The sequence below is a fragment of the Miniopterus schreibersii genome, assembly GCF_964146895.1.
Source record: "Miniopterus schreibersii genome assembly, chromosome: 17".
NCBI classification, from domain to species: domain Eukaryota; kingdom Metazoa; phylum Chordata; class Mammalia; order Chiroptera; family Miniopteridae; genus Miniopterus; species Miniopterus schreibersii.
The window spans coordinates 27891857-27914090 of NC_138117.1; the positions used below are offsets into that span (position 1 = coordinate 27891857).

The 22234-nt window shown below is 42.0% G+C and overlaps 1 protein-coding gene across 3 annotated transcripts in view; it reads left to right on the forward strand.

Moving 5' to 3' along the window:
• Nucleotides 1-19025, forward strand: part of KCNB2 (potassium voltage-gated channel subfamily B member 2) — a 310129-nt gene extending 291104 nt beyond the window's left edge. For 2 of the 3 annotated variants that reach the window (XM_081117207.1, XM_081117206.1), the window contains one exon: nt 13268-17407. In XM_081117207.1, coding sequence (XP_080973333.1) covers nt 13268-15424 — 2157 coding nt within the window. In that variant the 3' untranslated portion in view covers nt 15425-17407. Of the gene's footprint in view, nt 1-13267; nt 17408-18193 lie in introns of those variants that run through there. The other variant, XM_081117208.1, reaches the window with a different exon arrangement.
• Nucleotides 19026-22234: the final 3209 nt, after the last annotated feature.

A 22234-nucleotide genomic window follows, 5' to 3' on the forward strand; every position in this document is an offset into this window, starting at 1 on the left:
ACAAAGGTTTGCTAAATAGAGTTGCTAGTAATTAATGAAACTCTATTGCCCCAACTTATATCCTAGGAAATATCATGAATCCATTCTATATGAATCATGTTCTATTTTCACTTACTCTTTCACTTTTCTTTAAAGTACTGATGATGCCTCTCAGAATTGATCTATGTTGCTACTCACAGCTTGAAAAATGCTGTTCTAACTCATAGATACAGAGAACAGACTGATAGTTGGTTGCCAGAGGGGAGCAGAGTTGGAGGACTATGTGGAAAAGGTGAAAGGTTTAAGAAGTATAAATTGGTAGTTACAAAAAAGTCACGAGGATGTAAAGTGCAGCATAGGGAATACAGTCAATACTATTGTAATAACTATGTGTGGTGCCAGGTGGGTACTGGAAGTATTGGGGGAATACTTTGTAAAGTATATGTTCCTGTACACCTGAAACTAATACAGAATAATATTGAATGTCAACTGTAATTGAAAAATGAAATTTAAGCCCTGGCCAGTGCGGCTCAGTTGGTTGAGTGTCATTCCATACACTGGAAGGTCCTGGGTTCAATTCCTGGTCAGGGCACATACCCAGGTTGTAGGTTCAATCCTGATCCCAGGTTGGAGTGCATACAAGAGGCAACCAATCGATGTTTCTCTCTCTCCTCCCTTCCTCAATCCCTCTAAAATCAATTTTTTAAGGAAGAAAAATACAATTTAAAAAAAAAAAAGAAAAGCGCTGTTCTAAGGAGCTCTTCATTAGCGGCTGCCATCAAGTTTAGGTAGGACTGCTTGCCAGGGGCTGAAAAACAGAGACGGGATGCCCAGTGCTCTGACTGGTGCTTTCATGTAGTAACTGGTTTAGCTAGACCACAGCACGAGAGTTCCCAGCACTTGTGATTTATAATCCACCACTAGAGGACGTGTTTTAAAATTTGGGTTCTTTAATTTGCCAACATCAGAGAACTGTCTTGTTGCTAACTTGACCGTTTTAACCTGTTATTTTGTAGTATTTCCTTATTTATCTTTCTCCTACATCCCACTGCTATGTGCCTTTTACAGCTCAGGGACCCACGTATTCTAACTTGTACTGGGCTGCTATTTAGAATACAGGTATTAATTACCTACTTAACAAATCGTAGCTACTTACTTCCAACAGTAAATACAACTTGTTTCAATTTAAGCTGTTTTTCCTGCTGACTGGGGTTCCAAACCTCTAGGACTTCCCTCTCCTTTTCAAGTCACTTTCAATTCACTTTTGAAGAGCACATATGCATTGGCTCTGAGTGTTCTGACCTCTACCCCTCATGAAAGACTGGACCCTGTATTGAATAATACGACCCGACTGAATTAATTTCCTAGGACTTCTGTAACAAAATACAACAAACTGTGTGGCCTAAAACAACAGAAATGTATTCTTCCACAGCTCTGGAGGCCAGGAGTCAGAAATCAAGGTGTCAGCAGGGCCACGCTCCCTCTGAAGGCTCTAAGGCAGAATTCTTTCTTGCCTCTTCCTAGATTCTGGTGCTTGCTGTCAATTCTTAGAATTCCTTGGCTTACAGGGGCACCACCCCATCTCTGCCTTTGTTGTCACATGGCCATCTTCCCTCTGTGTTTTTCCCTGTACCTCTCATGGCCTTCTTATATAGATACCAGATTAGTGTCCATCCCAATCAAATATGACCTCATCTTAATTAATGACATCTGCAAAGACTTATTTCCAAATAAGTTTAGATTTTGAGGGTCTGGATGTACATGAATTTGCAGGGGGAGAACACAAGTCAATCCAGGATGCTGACTTACCAAAAGGGCTAGGTATTTATCTAGTAATGTAACTTGTAAATCAGTCACCAGCATCCACAGAAATGGGCTTAATGGCAATTTCAGAGGAAAGAATGCACTAACTTCCAACAGGAAGTTGTAAGAAAAAAGGTGTTCAACCTCTAAAATGATATACTAGTTAATAATTCTGCCCCAAACTCTGTAATTCGTATGAAAATATTGGCATTTGTATAGAATTGTATAACTTCCAAAACACTTTTTCATGCATCAATAACATTATCACTACAGCTGAATCATGTGAGCAGAATTGTTGTGATTAGCTCCAGCCTTACACAAAGAAACTGCAGCTCCATGTCTTGACTCAGGTCATGCATTTGGTCTAGTAATGTAGGCCCAGGAAGGAAGTCAGGTCTTCTGACTCCTAATCCAGCATCCTCTGTACTGCCAAGTTGAATTGTTTTACATGCACGTGTTTAAAGCAATGGCTGTCAACACTAGGCTGGGAGAGGAGGTCTGCATGGGACCAGAGACCACTTCAGCACCCACCTGTGAAGACTTCTCTAGCTAACTACACCCACCCACCCAGAACCTCTGAACAGCATTGAAAAGGTCCACAAGCAGTAAGAACAAACCCACCCCGTTGCCAGAGCTGAGATCCACTGGTTAAAAATCTGTGGAAGAGCCTCCAAAGCTGAAATTTTGAATGACATGCACTTGTGTCTGAGGGCGGAGCTTCTCAAACATAAATGTGCATGTGAATCCCTCGGAAATCCTGCGAAAGCAGACTCTAATTCATTGGGTCTGGGGTGGGCCTGAAACGCCGCATTTCCAAAAATCTCCCAGGTGCTGCTGCTGGATGGAGGAGCACACTCTGATTGACAAGGCCTTAAGCAAGGCGCCTTCATGATAGACAGGAGCGACTCCATACAGATAATGGACTGTGTCTACCTGATTGTAGAAAACGTCCACTCAGACAGCTGTGAAAAGCCGCACCCCTGTCTAGTAAACACCTCCCCAGTCCCTATAAGCACAGAAGAGCATGGGCCTGTTGAAATCATGGTCCCCAACTGTTGCTATCAAAATGAGCCAAACCAGACTCGACTCCATTAGACGTCCTTTTTTGTGATACTTGGCTTCCCACCATGAAGAATGCCTGTCATCCGTGGGAGACAGAAGCCATCAGTGAGCTGCAGCTACTCCTCGCCCTGGGACAGCACGGCAGCCCCCCTGAGAGCAGATGTAAAGTGAATCACAAGTTTTCTTGGGTCACCTCTGGGTTTGGCTTCCATTGAATATTTCCCTGGGCAGAGCTGCTGCATTTCAGCATGCCCCTCACATGCCTTCTGTTTTCTGGCATTTCTATAATGTGGTCTTAATGACGTTAACCACAAAAATACTTTTCAGAAGAGGTTTACTGCAGAAATTCACTAGAAGGAAAATAATGATTGCATTAGGACTCTTGTTTTTTTCTTTCTTTGAAGCTGCTGAGACGTAGTTTTTAGATATGGGGATAATGGTGGAAATAAATTCTTGCAATTCTCTGTTAATGGTGATTGATGAGCTGACGAGGCCGTCTAAGTGTCCAAGGAACAAAGCCAGTTTTTAATGGCGCTTTAATTCGGGAAATTTAGAAGACTTCCTTGCAGAAATTGGAAGTTGGAGTGGGTTGGAGAAGTAATTCAACAAATGAGCATGCTTTCAGGGAACAGCTAGTATAAATGGCCTGCGTGATTTCAGAATGTACACCTAAGGTAAAATTTCATTAAAAAATAGTGCTGGCAAATAATAGAGTGTGTGTCTCATAGTGTTTTCATGTCTAATAAACTGTTGTTTAGCTCCAAGAGAGAAATATCTCTGTTTCTATTTCAAAACCTAATGCTCTCATTAGAATGTCTGTAAAGTGAGGAAATATTACTTTCAGAGTAATAAATGATGATGCGAGTCAAGGCTCACTCGGAGTTTTCTATCTGAATGAGACAGTAACAGAGCTTTGTGAGAGCTACTCGACCTTCCTAGTAAACTCAGCCACAAACATGAGACTCCTGGACACTCCAACTCCACAGCAAGGAAGGTTGAGACTCCACCTTATAAATATTTTTATAACCTGTTCCTCCTTCCTCTTTTTACTGCCATTGCAGTAGAAACGTCTCTCATCTTCCATTGCACCCCTACCCCAATCAGTCCCACCATTGCAATTAGTGATCTTTCCAGAATGCAAATCTGAGTGGACCCTTCATTCCCTTGCTTCAAATCTGTTGGTGGCTTTTACTCCTCGAGCTCTAACCAGTTTCAGAATTGCCTGGAGGACTTGTTAAAACACAGATTGCTGGGCCCCTCCTCAGGGTTGCTGACTCAGTAGGTCAGAGTGGGGCCTGAGAATTTGCATTTCCAACAAGTTGCCACATAATGCGGATGCTGATAGTCTGGGGACCATATTTTGAGGAAAACTGGTCTTCATCAATGCATTGAACATCCTTCAGAATTTGTCCATTGCTTAAGTTCCCAGAAGTGTCCCAACTCCACTCACCTTTGTGTCTCCACCTGCATATAATCACACCATGCTACTCAGCTCCCTGAAATCAGGGCTGTCCCAAGGTTGTGGAAGTTGTGCACTGCACAAATGATAGAGGCATCCTTCACATTCTTTTCTCTGTGTCGGTACCCTCTGGAGTTGACCCTGAAGTCACCGTGGACTCCTGAAGGCCATGCCTCCTTATGGATGCCCCCAGCCATGCAAAATTACTTGGAACTTTCTGAGCAAACCGTATGTTTTGGGCTTTGGAGCCTTTGGGCACCCTGTCCTCTCAGCCTTTACCCCCTTTTCTGTGTGAAAACTTCTACCCATCCTTTAAGGCCTTCCTCGCAAAAAGATTTCTGATTAGAATTTTCCTTAGAGCAAAGGAAACATTTTTCCAAAAGGAAAAGGAAGACTTCTAGAATCTGGATAGAGCTGTAAATACTCTAGTGTTCAAAAAACTTTTAGTGTTCAAAATCTGTTTCTCCTCCCTCTGGTCTTCATGAATTATCTTTTTTTTTTTTAAGGAAAAAAAGGAATTTATTGGTTGATATGAAGTATCTTTCTAAAAAACTAGAAAATTGATACTTAAAAAGGAGGGAAGCTTCTTTTGTTCTAGGTCTGCACAAATCTAAGATGTGTATTTATATAGACAAAGTATTTCAACAGATTTTGCTTATAAATAAACATTAAATGGAATATGCAACATTCTTAAGTTTATACTTTGAGTTTTTTATTATTTTTCTGTGATGCTTTACTTTTGGCGACATAGAACAGTGATATATGTGTATTGTGTGTTTGTGCGCACATGTATGTAAGTAATTTTTTTGCTAATCCTCACCTGAGGATATTTTTTCCATTGATTTTTAGAGAGAGTGGAAGGGAGGGAGGGTCAGAGAGAGAAATATCAATGTGAGGCAGACACATCCATTGGTTGCCTCCCTCACATGCCCCAACCAAGGCTGGGGATCGAACCTGGGGATCGAACCCCAGGTACATGCCCTTGACCGGGAATCGAACCTGAGACTCTTCATGGGGCAGACGGATGCTCTAACCACTGAGCAACACCAGCCAAGGCTGTAATTTTTTTAAATTTATCTTTATTGTTGAAAGTATTACAGATATCCCCCCTTTTCTTCCCCATTGATCCCCTCCATCCTGCATCCAAACCCCCCAGCCTTAGCCACACTATTATCTGGGTGTCCATGGGTTATGCATATATGTATATAAGTTCTTTGATTAGTCTCTCCCCATTCACTCCCCCACCCCCGCCTTCCCACTGAGATCCCTCAGTCTGTTCCATGCTTCTATGTCTCTGGATCTATTTTGTTCCTCAGTCTATTTTGTTTATTAGATTCCACATAGAAGTGAGATCATGTAAAACTGAATCAGGAAGAATCAGAAAACCTGAATAGGCCAATAACAACTGATGAAACTGAAGCAGTAATAAAATAAAAAAAACTCCCAGCAAACAAAAGCCCTAGTTTTGGGGGCTTCACAGGGGAGTTTTCTAATTCTTTAAGTTGTAGGGTTAGTTTACTAACAATGTTTCTTGCTTTTTGAGGTAGGCTCTAGTGCTATGAACTTCCCTCGCAGGTCTGCTTTCGCTGTGTCCCGTAGATTTGAGGTTGTTGTGTGTTCAGTTTCATTTGCTCTGTGAGTAATTTTTCATAGATATTCTACATTAGTCATTCTTTTCAAGGGCTTCACATTTCATTGCACAAACCTGACTCTGCCCAGATCTAGACGTGGTACTATCACTTCATTCCCTGGTTGGATTAACTGCAGGTTCCAAATCATGCTCAGTTAAAAAAAAAAAAAAATGTGATATAGAATTAACACAGCACTTTTCCTTAAGAAAATGTGTCCTTCTGGGAAGGTGAAGCCGCAAGCTTTTATTCAATCAGAAGAGGATTCTCAAAGAATAAGATAAAAGAAAAAAAAAGCAATCTACTCAGCAAAATGAAAAAAAGAAAGAATTAAGAAAAAAGTATAGAGCTTAAACCTTGGAAAAGATTATGTCACTGGACTTAAAAAGATTATGTCACTGGACTTGGAAAGATTATGTCACTGGTCTGTTATCAAAAAATGGGCAATTTGTAATATGGATTTCTGTTGTTTAAAAAATTCTATTTAGGCTGACTTTGGGCCATGTGGAAGCAGCAGGAAATGACTGAAACCTTGTCTGATTCTTCTTGGGTGATTTTAAAAATATTTGGATTCTTTAAGGTCCATTCTCATTTGCTCCAGTTCTGTGGACTTGTGTCCCTTCTTTTTTTTTTTTTTTGGTTGTTCATTATTCAAAACAGATTCGTGCAGTGCCTGCTGTGTGTGCGGCACTGTAAGAAATTCTAGAATATGGTTGCTGTCTCCTATAATTCTAGAATCCTGTTTTAGAAACAAAACTATCTCCTATGACATCACCAAATTATTATTTCAGAAGATTGTAAAGTTTTATGGGTGGAACAGAACCTGATCAGAACTCTGGCCTACTTAACCTGAAAGGGGGGAGGAAAGAGACAACCTTTGGGGAGGTGCTTTTAGGGTAGAAATTGAGACTCCTCACAAGGCCAGTTTGTGCCTGCTCCTTCTGGAGCACTGCCATTAATGTGACCCCATCCCAGCAACTCCAGGTCTCCAGGTCTTTGAGTTCAAACTTCAGATTTCCAGGAGGAGGGGACTGCCTGGATCATGGAGGTAAGGTCGCCAGATCAAAGTCGGAGTGCCTAGTAAAATTTCATGTGAACAGCAAATACTTTTTGAGTATAGGTTTGTCCTGTAAAGAGAAAATTGATTCCAATATAACTGGGCATTTTTATTTTTATTTCCTAAATCTGGTAATCCTGCAAGGGGGCAGCTGAGACAGTCAAGGCTGCAAAGGGAGACCATGTGAGTTTGAGTAACTCCCAGAAGTGTCTGTGACATCTTCTGTGCATTTGATCAACCCAGGGGATAAAGGCTGGAGCATGCAGAGGAGCCGCCCCAGGGAAGGCTGTGGGCCGGGGCAGGATGTGGGCAGAGGGAGGACAATGGGGGAGGTGAAGAGCGGCATGCCCAGGAAGCAGCGAGGGTCCCAGCCTGGCTGGAGGGGGACTTCAAGCCAATTCAACCGGGAGAGTGAGTGACAAAGGGCAGAATGATCGAACTAGCTGAAAAACACACAGAGGTAAAGCAGAGTCTTTACAAAGGTCCACGAGAAGGAATCAATCACTGATTCCCCACCCCCACTGGGGATGGGTCCAGATGGCATATAATTAACATAAGTTAACCATTTATATATAGTTTTAGAAAGTAGTATGTGTTGATCTTTATTTTCCTTTTTTTCACCTTCCTGAGTTCACTTTGGCTCAGCCAAGTGGGAGAGGCAGCATCTTAGAAGGTTGGCAGCTGTTAGGAAAAGTCCACCTTCAGGAATTCTTGGTTCATTTGCACCAAGTAACAGAACCATCTCTCCTTGTGGCCCTCCTAACGATGCCATGCCCAGAATGTGCTCTTTGTAGGGTGAGACCACCCCATCTAGGCACTGGCGTCACATACAGAATAAGGAACAGGATTCTTGTGGCCCAACAGGAATAGATGTATGATTTCGGAAATTCTCAAGGAAGTTAATAATTAACATTTTTAGCACTTTATAGCTTGCAAGGTGCTATCGTGTGTTTTATTTGTTCTTGTATTAGAGTTATCTCGAGAAAAAGAATCAATACAATATGTATACACATGTATACATAGATTAGATAGATTGTGTGTGTGTGTGTGTGTACAGAGAGACGTTAAGGAACTGGCCCATGCAATTGTGAGGACTGACAAGTCTGAAATCCCCAGGACAAGACAGCAGGCTTGGAAATTCAGGTGAGACTTGATGTTGTAATCTTTAGTCCGAAACCCACAGAGCATGCCAGGCTGACTGCAAACTCAGGGAGGGTTTGTGTTGCAGCCTTGAGGCAGAATTGCTTCTTCTTTGGGAAATCTGTATTCATTCTTAAGACCTTAAGCTATTCCATGAGGCTTACCTGTGTTACGGAGGGAAATCTGCTTTACTCAAAGTCTACTGATTTAAATGTTAATCACATCTAAAAAATACCTTCACAACGACTTCTATCAAACAATTGGGCACCACAGCCTAGACAAGTTGACACATAAAATTAACCACCACAGTCCTCAATACAATGCTATATAGTATTTACTTTTCACATTATCCAGATGGGACTACTGAGTCCCAAAAAAGCTAAGCCCCAGGCACTTATTAGACTCCCTGAATCTTTATTTCTTTATCTATAAAGTGAGAAATGGAGTATTTCAAGGATTTCTTCTAACTTGAGTGCTCTATGAATTTTTTACCATCTGGGTATAAAGTTAATGAAATTCTGTTCAAAGGATGCACTCCACTCATTCCCTTCTTGTGTCTTTCCCCCCAGATCTATCATTCATGCACGAATGAGAGGAGTCTAGGCACTTGTGCTGTGCTTTTGGGGAAGGGGAGCTAAGCAGTCTGCAGAGAAGAGAGCCACGGTCCCTGCCCTTCAGGAGCTGGCAGAGACAGTGAATTCATGTTCATCCAAGCTGACCCAGTCTCTGTTTCTTCGCTCTCTGGCTTCTGGAGACTTCTGCAAGAACAAATTACCTAAAAAGAGGTTGCCTGATCGTTAGAGTGGGTGTAAGATTTAAGATCTCTCCATCTCTCTGTTGCTCCTTTCTTGGCAGAGTTACTACGAATAATATTAAAGTTACCTTCACCAGCCTTCTGCCTAATGGCTTGCTTCCTAAAATCAAATTCTTTCAAATGCAGAAATATATCCTGGGTAGTGAAACAAAGCTTATTTCAGGAGATACCAAGAAAATATCAAAACACTATCTTTAGTCAGAAGAGAACAAGAAACTTTCCCCTCAAGGAATTATTTTTGTATATGAGGATCAAAATCAAAAGAACTTGGTAATATGTAGAACAGGTAATATGTAGTCTTTGCAACCCCTCATTCAACAGCCCACAAGTGGGGAGCAAGGAGAATTGAACTCCTGGATTCCGGGTACCCATAGGACCAGAATAATTAAAAGTCAACTGAACCTTTCAGTGACACTCGTTCTTTGCATGTGTGCTGTGAAGCAAATCAGCTGAGAGTGCCTAAGCCTGGAATCTCTTCTGTCCTGGGAGGGTCAAGGGAACATCTGAGTGAAGAAAGGACTAGTGGTGAACTGAGGGCCACCAGCCTTAGAGGAGAGCCCGTGTGTTCTAGGAATCCGGATGCTGGAAATACAAAGATGGTTCTTCTTTTGGTGCAAATCGGAGCACTTACTTTCTGGTCTTCTGGGAAATAGCTGGAAATAGAAGATGGGCAGACACAAACCATGAGACTCTTACCAACTTCCCACTTCTTCCTTCAACAAATGGTTTGGCTTTCGGTTTATAGGCTCAGAACTGCCACTGTGCTTTGTGCTTTTCCTGAAAGTAGACGATTAGTCATGTTTCTAATGATGCTGCTTATCACAGGCCTTTTCCTTCCTGTCAACTTAAACAAGTTCATTTTCTCCTGAAAATTCTTGTTGTCTTGTTTCCCCTTGTTGCTTCCTACTGCTGATCTGGTTTTTAAAAATGTATGATATCCCATCAAGAAGAAAAAGCAGGAATTGCAGTATAGTTAAGAGCTTATAACTCACTCACTTTCACCTCTCAGCATGTATTTGTGAAGGGAGGGAGGGAGGGAGGAGGGGTTGGGGGGAAGAGGAGAGAAAGTACCTGCACCACCTTCGGTGCAGGGCATAGAAGTTTTTTGTGGAGTGTTGAATGTCAGTGAAGAGAAAGCAGATTATCACATGGGAGGCCCAAGCTAGAACTTTCTGCACATTTTAAGACACAAGGCAGGTCAAGTTCCCCCAGAGAAACCTCATCCAAATCTTTTATTTATTGAGATATAATAGACATATAGCACTGTATTTGTTTCTTGTATACAATACAATTATTTCATGCCTGTATATATTGTGAAATACTCACTACAATAAGTTAATACCCATCACTTCACATAGTTACAATTTTTTTCTTGTGATGAGAACTTTTAAGATTTACTGTCTTAGCAATTTTCAAATATATAACACAGTATTGTTAACTCTAGTCACCATGCTGCACATCACATCCTGGGGGTTTATTTATTTTATAACTGGAAGTTTATACCCTTTGACCCCCTTCACCCATTTCACCCATCTTCCCACCTGACCTCAGTCCAACTCTTAATACTATTGGCAAACTAGGTGGTTCCAAACTAAGGCAAATAAGGTACAGTCATCGGATTTGGCATGGAAACCACTGCATAGGTGAGAGAATGTGTTTGAAAGTGTTGAAAATGTGCACATTAAAGAGGTGTGCAATTGTGTTTCAATGGGGGATAAACAGTTTGTGTTCATTTCCTCCCAGTTCTGGCCATCCCCAGCTGTTATTACACTCACCCCACCTTCCATATAACAGGAAGCCTCATGTGCAGGATCTGGTTGGATCCCTAACAACCTCGGAGGCAGGGAGGCAAGTGGGAGGCACCTCATTTTGAGGATGTGGTAACTGAGGCTTGAAGTGGGAACTGGCTGGTTCCGGTGGCAGCAGGTGGCGAGCCATGGGTTTTACTTCCTTGCCCTGCGTGCTTCCCATGGCCACAAAACTCCCGTGATCTTTCAAGGAAATAAAATCAACGAGTTGGCAAATTGAGGCAAGTCTCCAACTGCCTGACTCCCTATCACAAATAGAAATCAATGCAACCAACTTTTGGTACCTCTTACTTCACATGCCAGGGGCCCTATTCTTAACCCCATGCGATCCAGGAATGCCTGTGTCTCAGCAAAGAATTGAAACCATTATCCAGGCGATTCAAAAGGGATGAAAAATTTTATCCAGGAATAATCTCTCTTCCCAGTAATTAAATGCTTCGAAGATACACAGCATGATATTTTTCAAAGCCTTCCCATTGTTGTTTCTTAAGCCGCAAAATTGGATTTTGGCAATTCAACCTCAGTAAAAGGCCCAGGTGTGACTTGTCTTGGGTTTGGTTTGCAGACATGATTGGAATTAGCAAAATGATTTCATTTAGAACTTTAGAAAGAGAATCACCAAGTGTTCGAGGTGAAATGAACCTTGGAGTGGGTTTAATCCATATTGCCCAGGGAGTTGCCCAGTAGTATCACACAGATAACTGTTTGGAATTTGCACCCCCTTCGCCCTGTACAAACACAGGTCTGTTTGGGGGAGCTGAGAGAAACGGCCAGCTCTGGAGGCCAGTTGTTGGAGGTGACAGGATTGAAAACCCAAGTCCTCCATAGTTATGATAAACGAAGCAATATCTAAATGCCGTAAGGGTTTGCTGCACTAAAGTACATCTCCATGTTGGGAAGTGTATCCTGTGGCTTAGAGCAAAAATTCACTTTTGTTACATTTATCGGTTAAAAAAAAATCCTCAATAAGACAATAAACTTGCATTTGGCTTATTGTATCACACATCATCCGTGGTATATATTGAAAAATCTGTCTGGGGGCTGTCTTTCTGGAAGAACTCCAAGTTTCACAAAATATTTTAAAATAAGCCCATTTCTTTACATTTGACAGGTTGAAATTGAACATGAGACAGAAAGTAATGCGCTTGAATACCTTATGGTTTCTTTAACATGAATGTGGGGTCCCTAAGGGCTTAGATGTTTGGGTTTTAATTTAGTAATTCTTTTTATTTGAGAATGCACTCTAAATCAGGTTGTGCATGTGCTAAATTTTCAGATGTTGAAGGTATTCATATTTGCTAAGTTTCCATCAACTAGACCACAGACTGCATTTGTAATACAATGTTTCATTATTTCCTGAGATTATCTACCAAAGTAAAATAACCCACAGTCTCGCTCTGATTGTAGAGTCGAGGAAATCTGAAGGTCCACCTTGGACCTCCCATTTTGTTCTTTGTCCAAAAGGTTGAAAGATAATAGAATGGTTTCATTTGTATTTCTACTTTTCTCCTTGCTCTTTGAAGTGATAAACATCAGTAAAATGCATCCAAAATGGGCAGGTGAACTTTCATTTATTTAGTGATGTCTGTGTGCCATGTAAACTTCGCCATGTAATAACTGCGATTGTTGACTTCGTTCAACAGACTTGTAAACTGAAATACAGAGAGGTTAAATAACTTGCCAAGGTCACACAGTAAGCAATAAAGCCAGGGTCTGAGTCTGACTCTAAAATCCAGTGGTTGACCCTCGCCTTGCATATTATTGAGCATCCCTCTTCCTTCCACATCTGACTTTGGGCCCCTGCTCCTCCGTCTGCAATGCCTGCTTGCACCCAGATCACCACGGACAGACTTCAAGCTCTTCTTCATGAAACCTTCCTGGACTGCATGAAGCTGGCTCATAGCCTTCCTTCCCCACCTGAGGCTGCCCAGAGGTCCAAACATCCCAGACTGAAGGCTCGCCTGACTCGCTTCTGCCATCAGTGCTGACCACATAAATAGCATTTGTCCTAAGAGAAACACTGTTGTCCTTGGTGCCATATTATCACATGTGTAGGTCTGCATTTGTCTTTTTAGAGTAAAACTTCTAGAAATCATGAATCCCTTTTAGCTTAGATAGCATGTATGGCGATTCACTTAAGAAAATACAACAGGGGAGGGGGGGTAGTTAAGAGAAAAAAATTACTGATAACTAAGAGAGGAGAGATGATTACTCCCCCAAAACTGTTCTAAGTGGCAGTTATTCCCACAAATGTGCCTAAGAACAATAGACAAGGAAAGGAAATGTGGATTTTTTTCAAATCACTTAGGCCCTAGAATTTAAATGTATATACATTTATGTGGAATGAGCCCGTAAAAAGTGAATGTATCTGTATTAGTTAGGGAATTTCAGGTTGCAAAGTTACCTCCTTGGAATACCTGTGAGCAATGCATGTCCTTTAAAGAAGGGCCAATCCATGCCTCCCAGCCGCCTGAGCAACTACGAGGATTCGCTCATTCTGACTTTCTTCTCTTCCAGATCTTGGCCATCGTGTCCATCCTGTTCATTGTGCTCTCCACCATTGCTCTGTCTCTCAACACGCTCCCGGAGCTGCAGGAGACGGATGAATTCGGCCAAGCCAACGACAATCCCCAGCTGGCACACGTGGAGGCGGTGTGCATTGCCTGGTTTACCATGGAGTACCTTTTACGCTTCCTGTCCTCACCAAACAAGTGGAAGTTCTTTAAAGGGCCGCTCAACGTCATTGACTTGCTGGCCATCTTGCCATATTACGTCACCATCTTCCTCACGGAGTCCAACAAGAGCGTGCTGCAGTTCCAGAACGTGAGGCGCGTGGTCCAGATCTTCCGCATCATGCGCATCCTCAGGATCCTGAAGCTCGCCAGGCACTCCACGGGCCTGCAGTCTCTGGGCTTCACCCTCAGGCGCAGTTACAACGAATTGGGCCTGTTGATCCTGTTTCTGGCCATGGGGATAATGATATTCTCCAGCCTGGTGTTTTTTGCTGAGAAGGATGAAGATGCTACAAAGTTCACCAGCATCCCTGCATCGTTTTGGTGGGCCACCATCACCATGACCACTGTAGGCTACGGTGACATCTACCCAAAAACGTTACTGGGGAAAATCGTGGGCGGCCTCTGCTGTATTGCCGGCGTCCTGGTGATCGCGCTTCCCATCCCAATCATTGTGAACAATTTTTCTGAATTCTACAAGGAGCAGAAACGCCAGGAGAAGGCAATTAAAAGGAGAGAGGCTCTGGAACGGGCCAAAAGGAATGGAAGCATCGTCTCTATGAACTTAAAAGATGCCTTCGCTCGAAGTATGGAACTGATCGATGTGGCCGTGGAGAAGACAGGAGAATCGGCCAAAACGAAGGACTCCGCGGATGATAACCACCTGTCGCCCAGCCGGTGGAAGTGGGCCAGGAAGGCCCTGTCGGAAACCAGCTCCAACAAGTCTTACGAGAATAAGTACCAGGAGGTTAGCCAGAAAGACTCCCACGAGCAGCTGAACAACACGTCTGCCTCCAGCCCCCAGCATCTGAGCGCGCAGAAACTGGAGATGCTGTACAACGAGATCACCAAGACGCAGCCCCACTCCCACCCCGGCCCCGACGGCCAGGAGCAGCCCGAGCGACCCGCAGCCTACGGAGAGGAGATCGAGATGCAGGAGGTGACCTGTGCCCAGGAGCAGCTGGCCGTGGCGCAGACCGAGGTCGTCATGGACATGAAGAGCACCTCCAGCATCGACAGCTTCACCAGCTGCGCCACCGACTTCACCGAGACCGAGAGGTCGCCCCTGCCACCACCCTCCGCTTCTCACCTGCAGATGAAGTTCCCACCGGACCTCACAGGGACCGAGGAGCCCCAGAGAGCCAGGGGCCCTGCTTTCCTACCACTCAGCAGAGAGAAAGGCCCTGCGCCCCGGGGTGCCACCCTAGAATATGTCCCGGTCGCTGAAACTGGGATTCTCGATGCCAGCGGTTCCCAAAGTGGGCTCCACGGCCCTGAGCCGCCTGACAGTGCCTCGGAGAGCCCGAAGAGCTCGCTGAGAGGCAGCCACCCACTGAAATCCAGGTCCCTCAAAGTGAACTTTAAGGAAAACAGAGGCAGTGCCCCGCAGACCCCACCTAGCACAGCCAGGCCACTGCCGGTCACTGCGGCTGACTTTGCCATCACCACCCCGCAGCTCATCAGTACCATCCTCTTAGAAGAAACCCCCCCACAGGGAGACAGACCCTTGCTGGGCACTGAGGTTTCCGCACATTGTCAGGGGCCTTCCAGAGGGCTGACCCCTCGGTTTCCCAAGCAGAAACTCTTCCCTTTCTCATCAAGAGAGAGGAGGAGCTTCACAGAAGTGGACACTGGGGAAGACGATGACTTCTTAGAGCTCCAAGGGACCCAGCAGGACCTGCAGGCTGACTCCAGTCCAAATTGCTTTGCAGATAAGCCTAGTGATGGGAGAGACCCTTTGAGAGAAGAGGCCTGTGCGGGCTCTTCCTCCCCCCAGGACACAAGTCACAACTGTAGGCAAGACATTTACCATGCTGTGGCTGAAGTTAAAAAGGACAATAGCCAAGAAGGGTGCAAGATGGAAAACCACTTGTTTGCCCCAGAAATACATTCCAACCCAGGAGACACAGGTTATTGTCCCACACGTGAAACCAGCATGTGACTAGTTACAAAAGCAATAAAAAAGCAAAAACTTGTTTCTTAAAAATTGGGTGAATAATGCCTGTGAACTAAAACATGGGATGCCCCCCCCCAAAAAAAAAGTGCATAAAATGTTATTTTTGCATGGCATGAGCAGTTTAGTTTAAGTACTGTTTAAATAAAGAGTCCAGACTGCGTTTTGTAACAAACAGAAATGACTGAGGAACAGTAACCAAATAAAGAGAGCTCTGTTAGGAACCAGTATTCTGCAATGTCTGACATTTTTGATCCTTTCATTTCAAATTGTAGACAGATTTTCAACTTTCAACTTTTCTGTTACAATGAATTTAGAATTGGCACGTGAAAGGATGAAATGTCATTGCATGCGGTCATAATGACCAAGAGCAAGGTGCTCTGAGCTTGCAAAATGCCTAACTTTGTGCATATTGGTGCCCGGGATGCAAAAGTGTCCAGAACCTCTGGAAACATTTTTCTGAGACACAGGTACTTCCTTCATAGCTACTGCCTGGAGGAGCTGTACAGACTTCTTGTTGCAAAATTGCAACCTCTTCTTAAACCATCTCCCACATCTTGCTTTGGGTTATAAAGCTCTTCTAAGTACATCTGTTTAGAGGAATACAGTATTTTTGTTTCCTTGTGACATAATTCCTAGGGTGCATTTTCTTGTTTTGCTCCTGCTTTGTTATGGCACTTGTGGTTTTATTTATAAATCATGAACATAGGCAAGATTTAATGACCAGATATCAAAACTTTTGGAATTTAAGCTTGAAAATTTGCCAATCAGTTATAAATAATGCCACAGCCAATTACAGAAATGTGTTTTCTTTTTTAAACCTGAAAATAGGGAAAAGGTTCTATCATACAGCTAAACTTTTTTTTTAATGGCACTCTATATTTGGAAATCAGTTTTGGGTTGGTTTTTGTTTTTGTTTTTTTGGTATATTGGCCATCTAAAGATGCCTGTATTTTTCACTTGTATCCAACATAATTCTTTCTATCTAAAGATCTAAAGATAGAATGCAGATATGCCAATGAGAGTTCCAAGAAGTGACTTTTAACAAACTAACAGCAGAGCTATTTAAGTGAGAGTGCCATGTCCCCTCATAGATAGAGTTGGGTTCAAAAAAGAGTCACCATAAAAAGCACCCTGAGCTGGTAATGAGCCACCCAGTATTTCCCAGTGGGGGGAGGACACACTGCCACTTCGGGAGGGCCACAGAGGCCAGCAGCACCCTCCAGTAATTGCAGGAATTGGAAACACTCACCACCACATTTCCAACCTCCCCAAGGGATGGTCAGGATTACCCTTGTGGAAACCACTTCCAGAATTTTCTTCCGAGAACAGTGAAATCCAGAAGAGTTAAGCACTTGCTGGCGGTTGCCCTGCTGGTAAAGCTGGTGCTAGAACCTAGGTGGTTGGAATCCAGTTTGCTCCCAGGAAATCAAGGCTCTGGCTCCAGTATGCAGCTACCGGAAGTGTGATCCTAGAAGAGCCTCGAAAACCTCCTCTCGGTCTCAGTTTTGCCCCAATAAAAACCAAGACAAAATTATCCCTTAAACCTTCAAATTAATATCATTTGTTGGTCTCGCAGGAATGTTCAAGTTTTGCCTCTGCATAATGTGTGTGTGTGTGTGTGTGTGTGTGTGTGTGTGTGTGCACGAGTGTGTGCAGGAAAATAGTCGGGAAAATTCTGAGCCAAATTTAAAGTACAACTTTTGTTTAAGGAAAGAAAATATTCTAAATTTTATTCTATTTTTAAAATATAAAAAAGCACTGGAAAAAGACAACCCAAATATTTAGAATCTAACTTAAGGAATATCATTTCTTTATTAACTGAATCTGGTCATTATATCTCAGTTAAGAAAACAAGTTCAAATCCAAGCAGCCCTATTGCTGAAAAGAATTTTAAACATTTCTTTTTCACTGTGCTTAGAATTTCTTAATGGTTTTCATATTTGTTTCTAAATATAAACTTTAAGAGTTTATGGTCCTTAATCATTGATATTTATATTACTCATACTTATTTCAGTGTCTAAAGCTAAAAGTTGATCAGTTTTTGTAAATCTAGAGTGTTTGAATTTCCTAGATATAGTTTTTCAAGTGAAACAGGTATATCTGCTGTTAGAGGAATAGTAAATAAGTTATGCAAATCACTTTCTTTATATAGAATCTCATGAAGCAATTATTTTCTAATGTCTCCATATTGTTGAATCTCAACTTTTTAAAATGTGTCTGCACAATTGGATTTGTCTTTTTTAAAATATGTTTTATTGATTTTAGAGAGAGGAAGGGAGAAGTATAGAGAGATAGAAACATCTATCATCTGCCTCCTGCACGGGGCCCTACTGGGGATCGAGCCTGCAATCTGGACATGTGCCCTGAGTGGGAATCGAACCAGTGACCTCTTGGTTCATATGCTGACGCTCAAACATTGAGCCACACCAGCCAGGCTGGACTTGTCTGACTACCCTGACAATTTGCTAATGTGCACCTTTCATGTGTCCACTAGGCCTTCCCTTGAGAGCCCTGCTCCAGAGTGCTTCATATTAGAAATCTTGCCTGAATTAGGAATCCTAGCCATTCCCCTCTGGAAGCATTTCTTCCTAAAAACTTTTTCCCCTTCCATGTTTTTTAAGTGTTAAGGAATTTTCAAGAACATCCTATGGAAAGCTTAACCTTCAATTCTTAGCCCCTCCGAGCCAAAGGTCTTCAGCTAGGAAAAAAAATAAAAGGCTCTCCTAAAAACACTTTGACTTTGGTGTTTTACAGGGAGGCAGTTCGGGAACTGAGGGCTCCCAGAATGAACTTGGGCAGCGCTCCCTAAACCCTGTCCATCAGCTGCACCTGACACGGGATGAACGTGAATGTCTGGAACGGTCTGGGAATGTACCGAGCACAGAGTTCTTTTAAAGTCTTATGTTTTACATTAAAAATTCATGGAAATGCTGCATTTCGCTCCATAGCATATGTTCCAATATAAAAGAAATGATGTTTTATATTACTTATCAACTAGAAAAATTGATACTCTTATAACTTCAAATACCTCTTTTGTATCCCCTGGAAAAGTGTCGTATCCCCAGTTTGAGAAGCACTGCTTGAGTGGGGGGAGCATCGATCGGTTCCCTCAGGGGCTGACAGTTTCTGTCCCTGGGAAAGTGTGCTCATCAGCACCTAGATCAGTGACCGGGACAAACATCACTGAGCAAAGGCCATTTGAATGAACTTGGAATGGTTACTTTGATTCTTGGAGCTGTTTTAACAACCAGTGTAAATTGCCACAAGGTTATTTTAGCTCAAAGACTAAGATCAATCATAAAAGGACAGAAATGGATGTGTGGATAAATGTCTTTGGTTGGATCACAAATACAAGAGTGACATACTGACTGAGTCCCTGGAGTTGACCTCATAAGTCTCTAAACCCTTTCACTAGAAATTTCTCCACTCTGGCACAAGCATTTAGATCAAGCATTGTCCTGATGTGAGTAGGTTTGGTAACGAGAATACAGGCCGAGTTCTGTTCCATTAATTTCTTGTCAAAAGTCTCACTTGGAGACACAGGCTGAGGAAAGTCAACAATTCAAGTATTATCTCTTGGAATTTGAAAAGAAAAAAAAAAAAAGCCTTATGTATGTAAAGTACTTTACAGTTTCTTGTTGCTCTTAATCCTTCTAACAGCCTCCTGAAATATGTATTATTTATTTATCAGTGAAGGACCAGAGAGGTATGTATTTTGCTCAAGTTCACACAGGTCACTGGGTAGAACCTAGCCCCATCCACGTCTCCCGGCTTCATGTCCAGTATTCCAGTACACCACAGGATGTTTCACTAGGGGTTTTTTTCCTATTAATACCTGAAATTATGTAAATAAAACTAGAGGTGCACTTATAGTCAAGCAGTTTGTTTAAAGCAACAGTGGATCAGACCAAATGGTAATGACCGAAGATAAATGCATCTTTAGCACATATGTTTGCCACTTTAGAATTCTGGTCCTAAAGTACACATCCCTGTCACAGAAGAGAATTCATAGCTCATGATGTAACATGACATGCACAAAGGCAGAGGGCTGAAGGAGGCCACTTGATTTTCTGAAATAAAAACGGGTAGATTAGAACTACTTCTAGTCTAATTTAAAAAAAAATCACATTTCTGATTTCAGTGTTCATTTATGCAGCAGATATTAGGTGAGCACCCCTATATTACCAAATACTAGGTAAGCACCCCTATATTCTATAGACGGCACCATGCTTGGTGCCAGGGTACAACCCCAGCCAGCCTCTTGGAGCTTCTTGCCTGGCCTATTTAAAACCTGCCTAAGGATCATTTGAGTTACTGAAAAATGTCTCTTCTGAGTATAGAAAAATCACTCAATTATCAAGCTAGGGGAGCATATGACAGGAATGAGTGACATGCTTTTCCAATGAACTTTTCCTAAGAAAATGATGGGTGGTATAAATGGAAGTCTGACCCATAATTATTTTTGAATCACAGTTTAAATTTACATTTGAGATAGCAAATTGTTAGTCTGGTTCGATGAGGTTATATGTTGTCTTTCCTTATTATCTGATACATGGAAAATTAATTTTTGAATTCAGTATGTTGCTTGTCAAATAGCTAGTAATAATCTGTAACTATTACTAAAGGGAAATTTAATACCAGTGAACATCTATAGCAAACTTTATATTTTAATAGGGTGTTGATGGTTGTGTGGTTAAAAACAAGGCATTTGGATGGTTTTTCTTGCTTCCTGTTGACTATAGGCAACATTTTAGCTATGTCCCACTATTTTCTAGTTAGCCCTCTGGATTTTAAATGGAAGTCTCCAAAAATAATTTAGCTTGGCTCAAGGGATTTATTCACTAGGTCCATGTGATTTTGAAAATATATTGGGTTGTTTTGCACTGACGCTGTCCTCACAAAGGAATGGAGGAAGGAAGGAAGGAAGGAAGGAAGGAAGGAAGGAAGGAAGGAAGGAAGGAAGGAAGGAAGGAAGGAAGGAAGGAAGGGAGGGAGGGAGGGAGGGAGGGAGGGAGGGAGGGAGGGAGGGAGGGAGGGAGGGAGGGAGGGATTCTACAAAACCTAAGTTTAAAAAGTGGAAACATTCAAAGGCCTATGTCTAATAAGAAAGAGGAAAGGAAAGAGAAAAGAAAAAAAGAAAAGAAAAGAAAAGAAAAGAAAAGAAAAGAAAAGAAAAGAAAAGAAAAGAAAAGAAAAGAAAAGAAAAGAAAAGAAAAGAAAAGAAAAGAAAAGGAAAGGAAAAGAAAAGAGGAAAGAGGAAAGAGGAAAGGTCCCAACTCTAGAATCTTGGTGAACATTCTTCATTATTGAATGTAGTGCTTGTTGTAATATAATGCTATCTTTCAGTGGTTTTAGTAACCATTTTTTCTACTTCCCTTTTGAAAACAGTCTGACTTAATTACATGAATCTTTATTTACCATTGTTATTAATGCATAATCTCTTCCTTGCTAAAGTGTAAAAAGGTTTAACCTATAAATATACTTATAAATAAAGGAAGGAGGGGTAATCTCTTTAATAATAAGACAACCCAAGACCACCAAAAAATACAAGTACAAAAGAGGAAGAAAGACTAAACAATATGTAAGTAAATTAAACGTATTAAGCAGAGAAATTTATATTAGGTATATGTAAATGCTTGTGTGAAATTTAGATTAAGTAATTATTATCAACATGAAATTTGCAATTGAGACCATGATTCCAAATTTAATTTCTGTCCTGAAGAAATTGTTTTCTACCATCTAACAGATACTTCCAGATCGCTGTGATAAAATATTTCTTTCAGCAAACATTTATTGCCTACCACATTCCAAAAATTAATTTATGTACAGTTCATTCCCTCAATTTTACAATTTAACAGAGGTTTCATATTTAAAGAGATTATATTCCAAAGTGAAATCCTATTCCACAGGGTGAACTGGAAATAATATGACAATATGTTTAAGTTTGTTGTCTGAGAATTTCTATAATCCACCCCCCCATCAGACTCAAGTGATTCGTTTAACTCCTTAATCTACAGTTTGAATGACCATCACATAAGCTTTCTAAACATCCATGCTTAACGTTACAGTAGCTGTCTGAAATCTAGCAACAATTTATTTCAATGTAGATATTGCCCACTTCAGCCAAAGGAAATAAGATTCTAGCAAAAGTGATGTTGAAAATCATTGTTTTTACACTCCCATAACTGCTTTGTTTGGTTTTTTAAACTCCTAGCCTGTGTGCTGTGATAGAAGCCAGCCCAGCCTGCCGGTGATGAAAGCTTAATGCCAACCTGAGCCATAAAGTTTATCTCGCATCCACTGGTGGCAATGCTGGCAAACGGTACGGCTGAGTAGTGTTTCTCTCTGTTACATTTTTGCTCTGTTTCAAACTAAAAAGGATTTGAGATAGCATACTAGAATAATAAAAATAGACTTTCAAAATCAAGACACCCAGCAAAATAGACACGGAATGGTGGCAGCGGCAGAGAGGCGGATGCACAGGCCCGGGAGGGTCAGGGGCCCGCCGTCCCATCCTTCAGGCCCACGCCGAGTGCCCTCCGGGGCTGAGAGAGCGGAATTCCCTCTGCCAGGAGGGTGCGGGAAGAACTTGGAAGTTCTCTACCGTTCCCACCTCCCACTGTGCCTGTGTGCACCCACAACCACGCCTACATCCCAAGACTTCTTTTTTCAGTGATCATTTCCCAGTGTTCTTTTTCTCATTCTAAAATGATTGATAACACTGTTGTTACCTTCCACACAGCCCTTTCAGAATAGTATTCCTACCTGGTGCCTCCATCAAAACAAAATCACAAA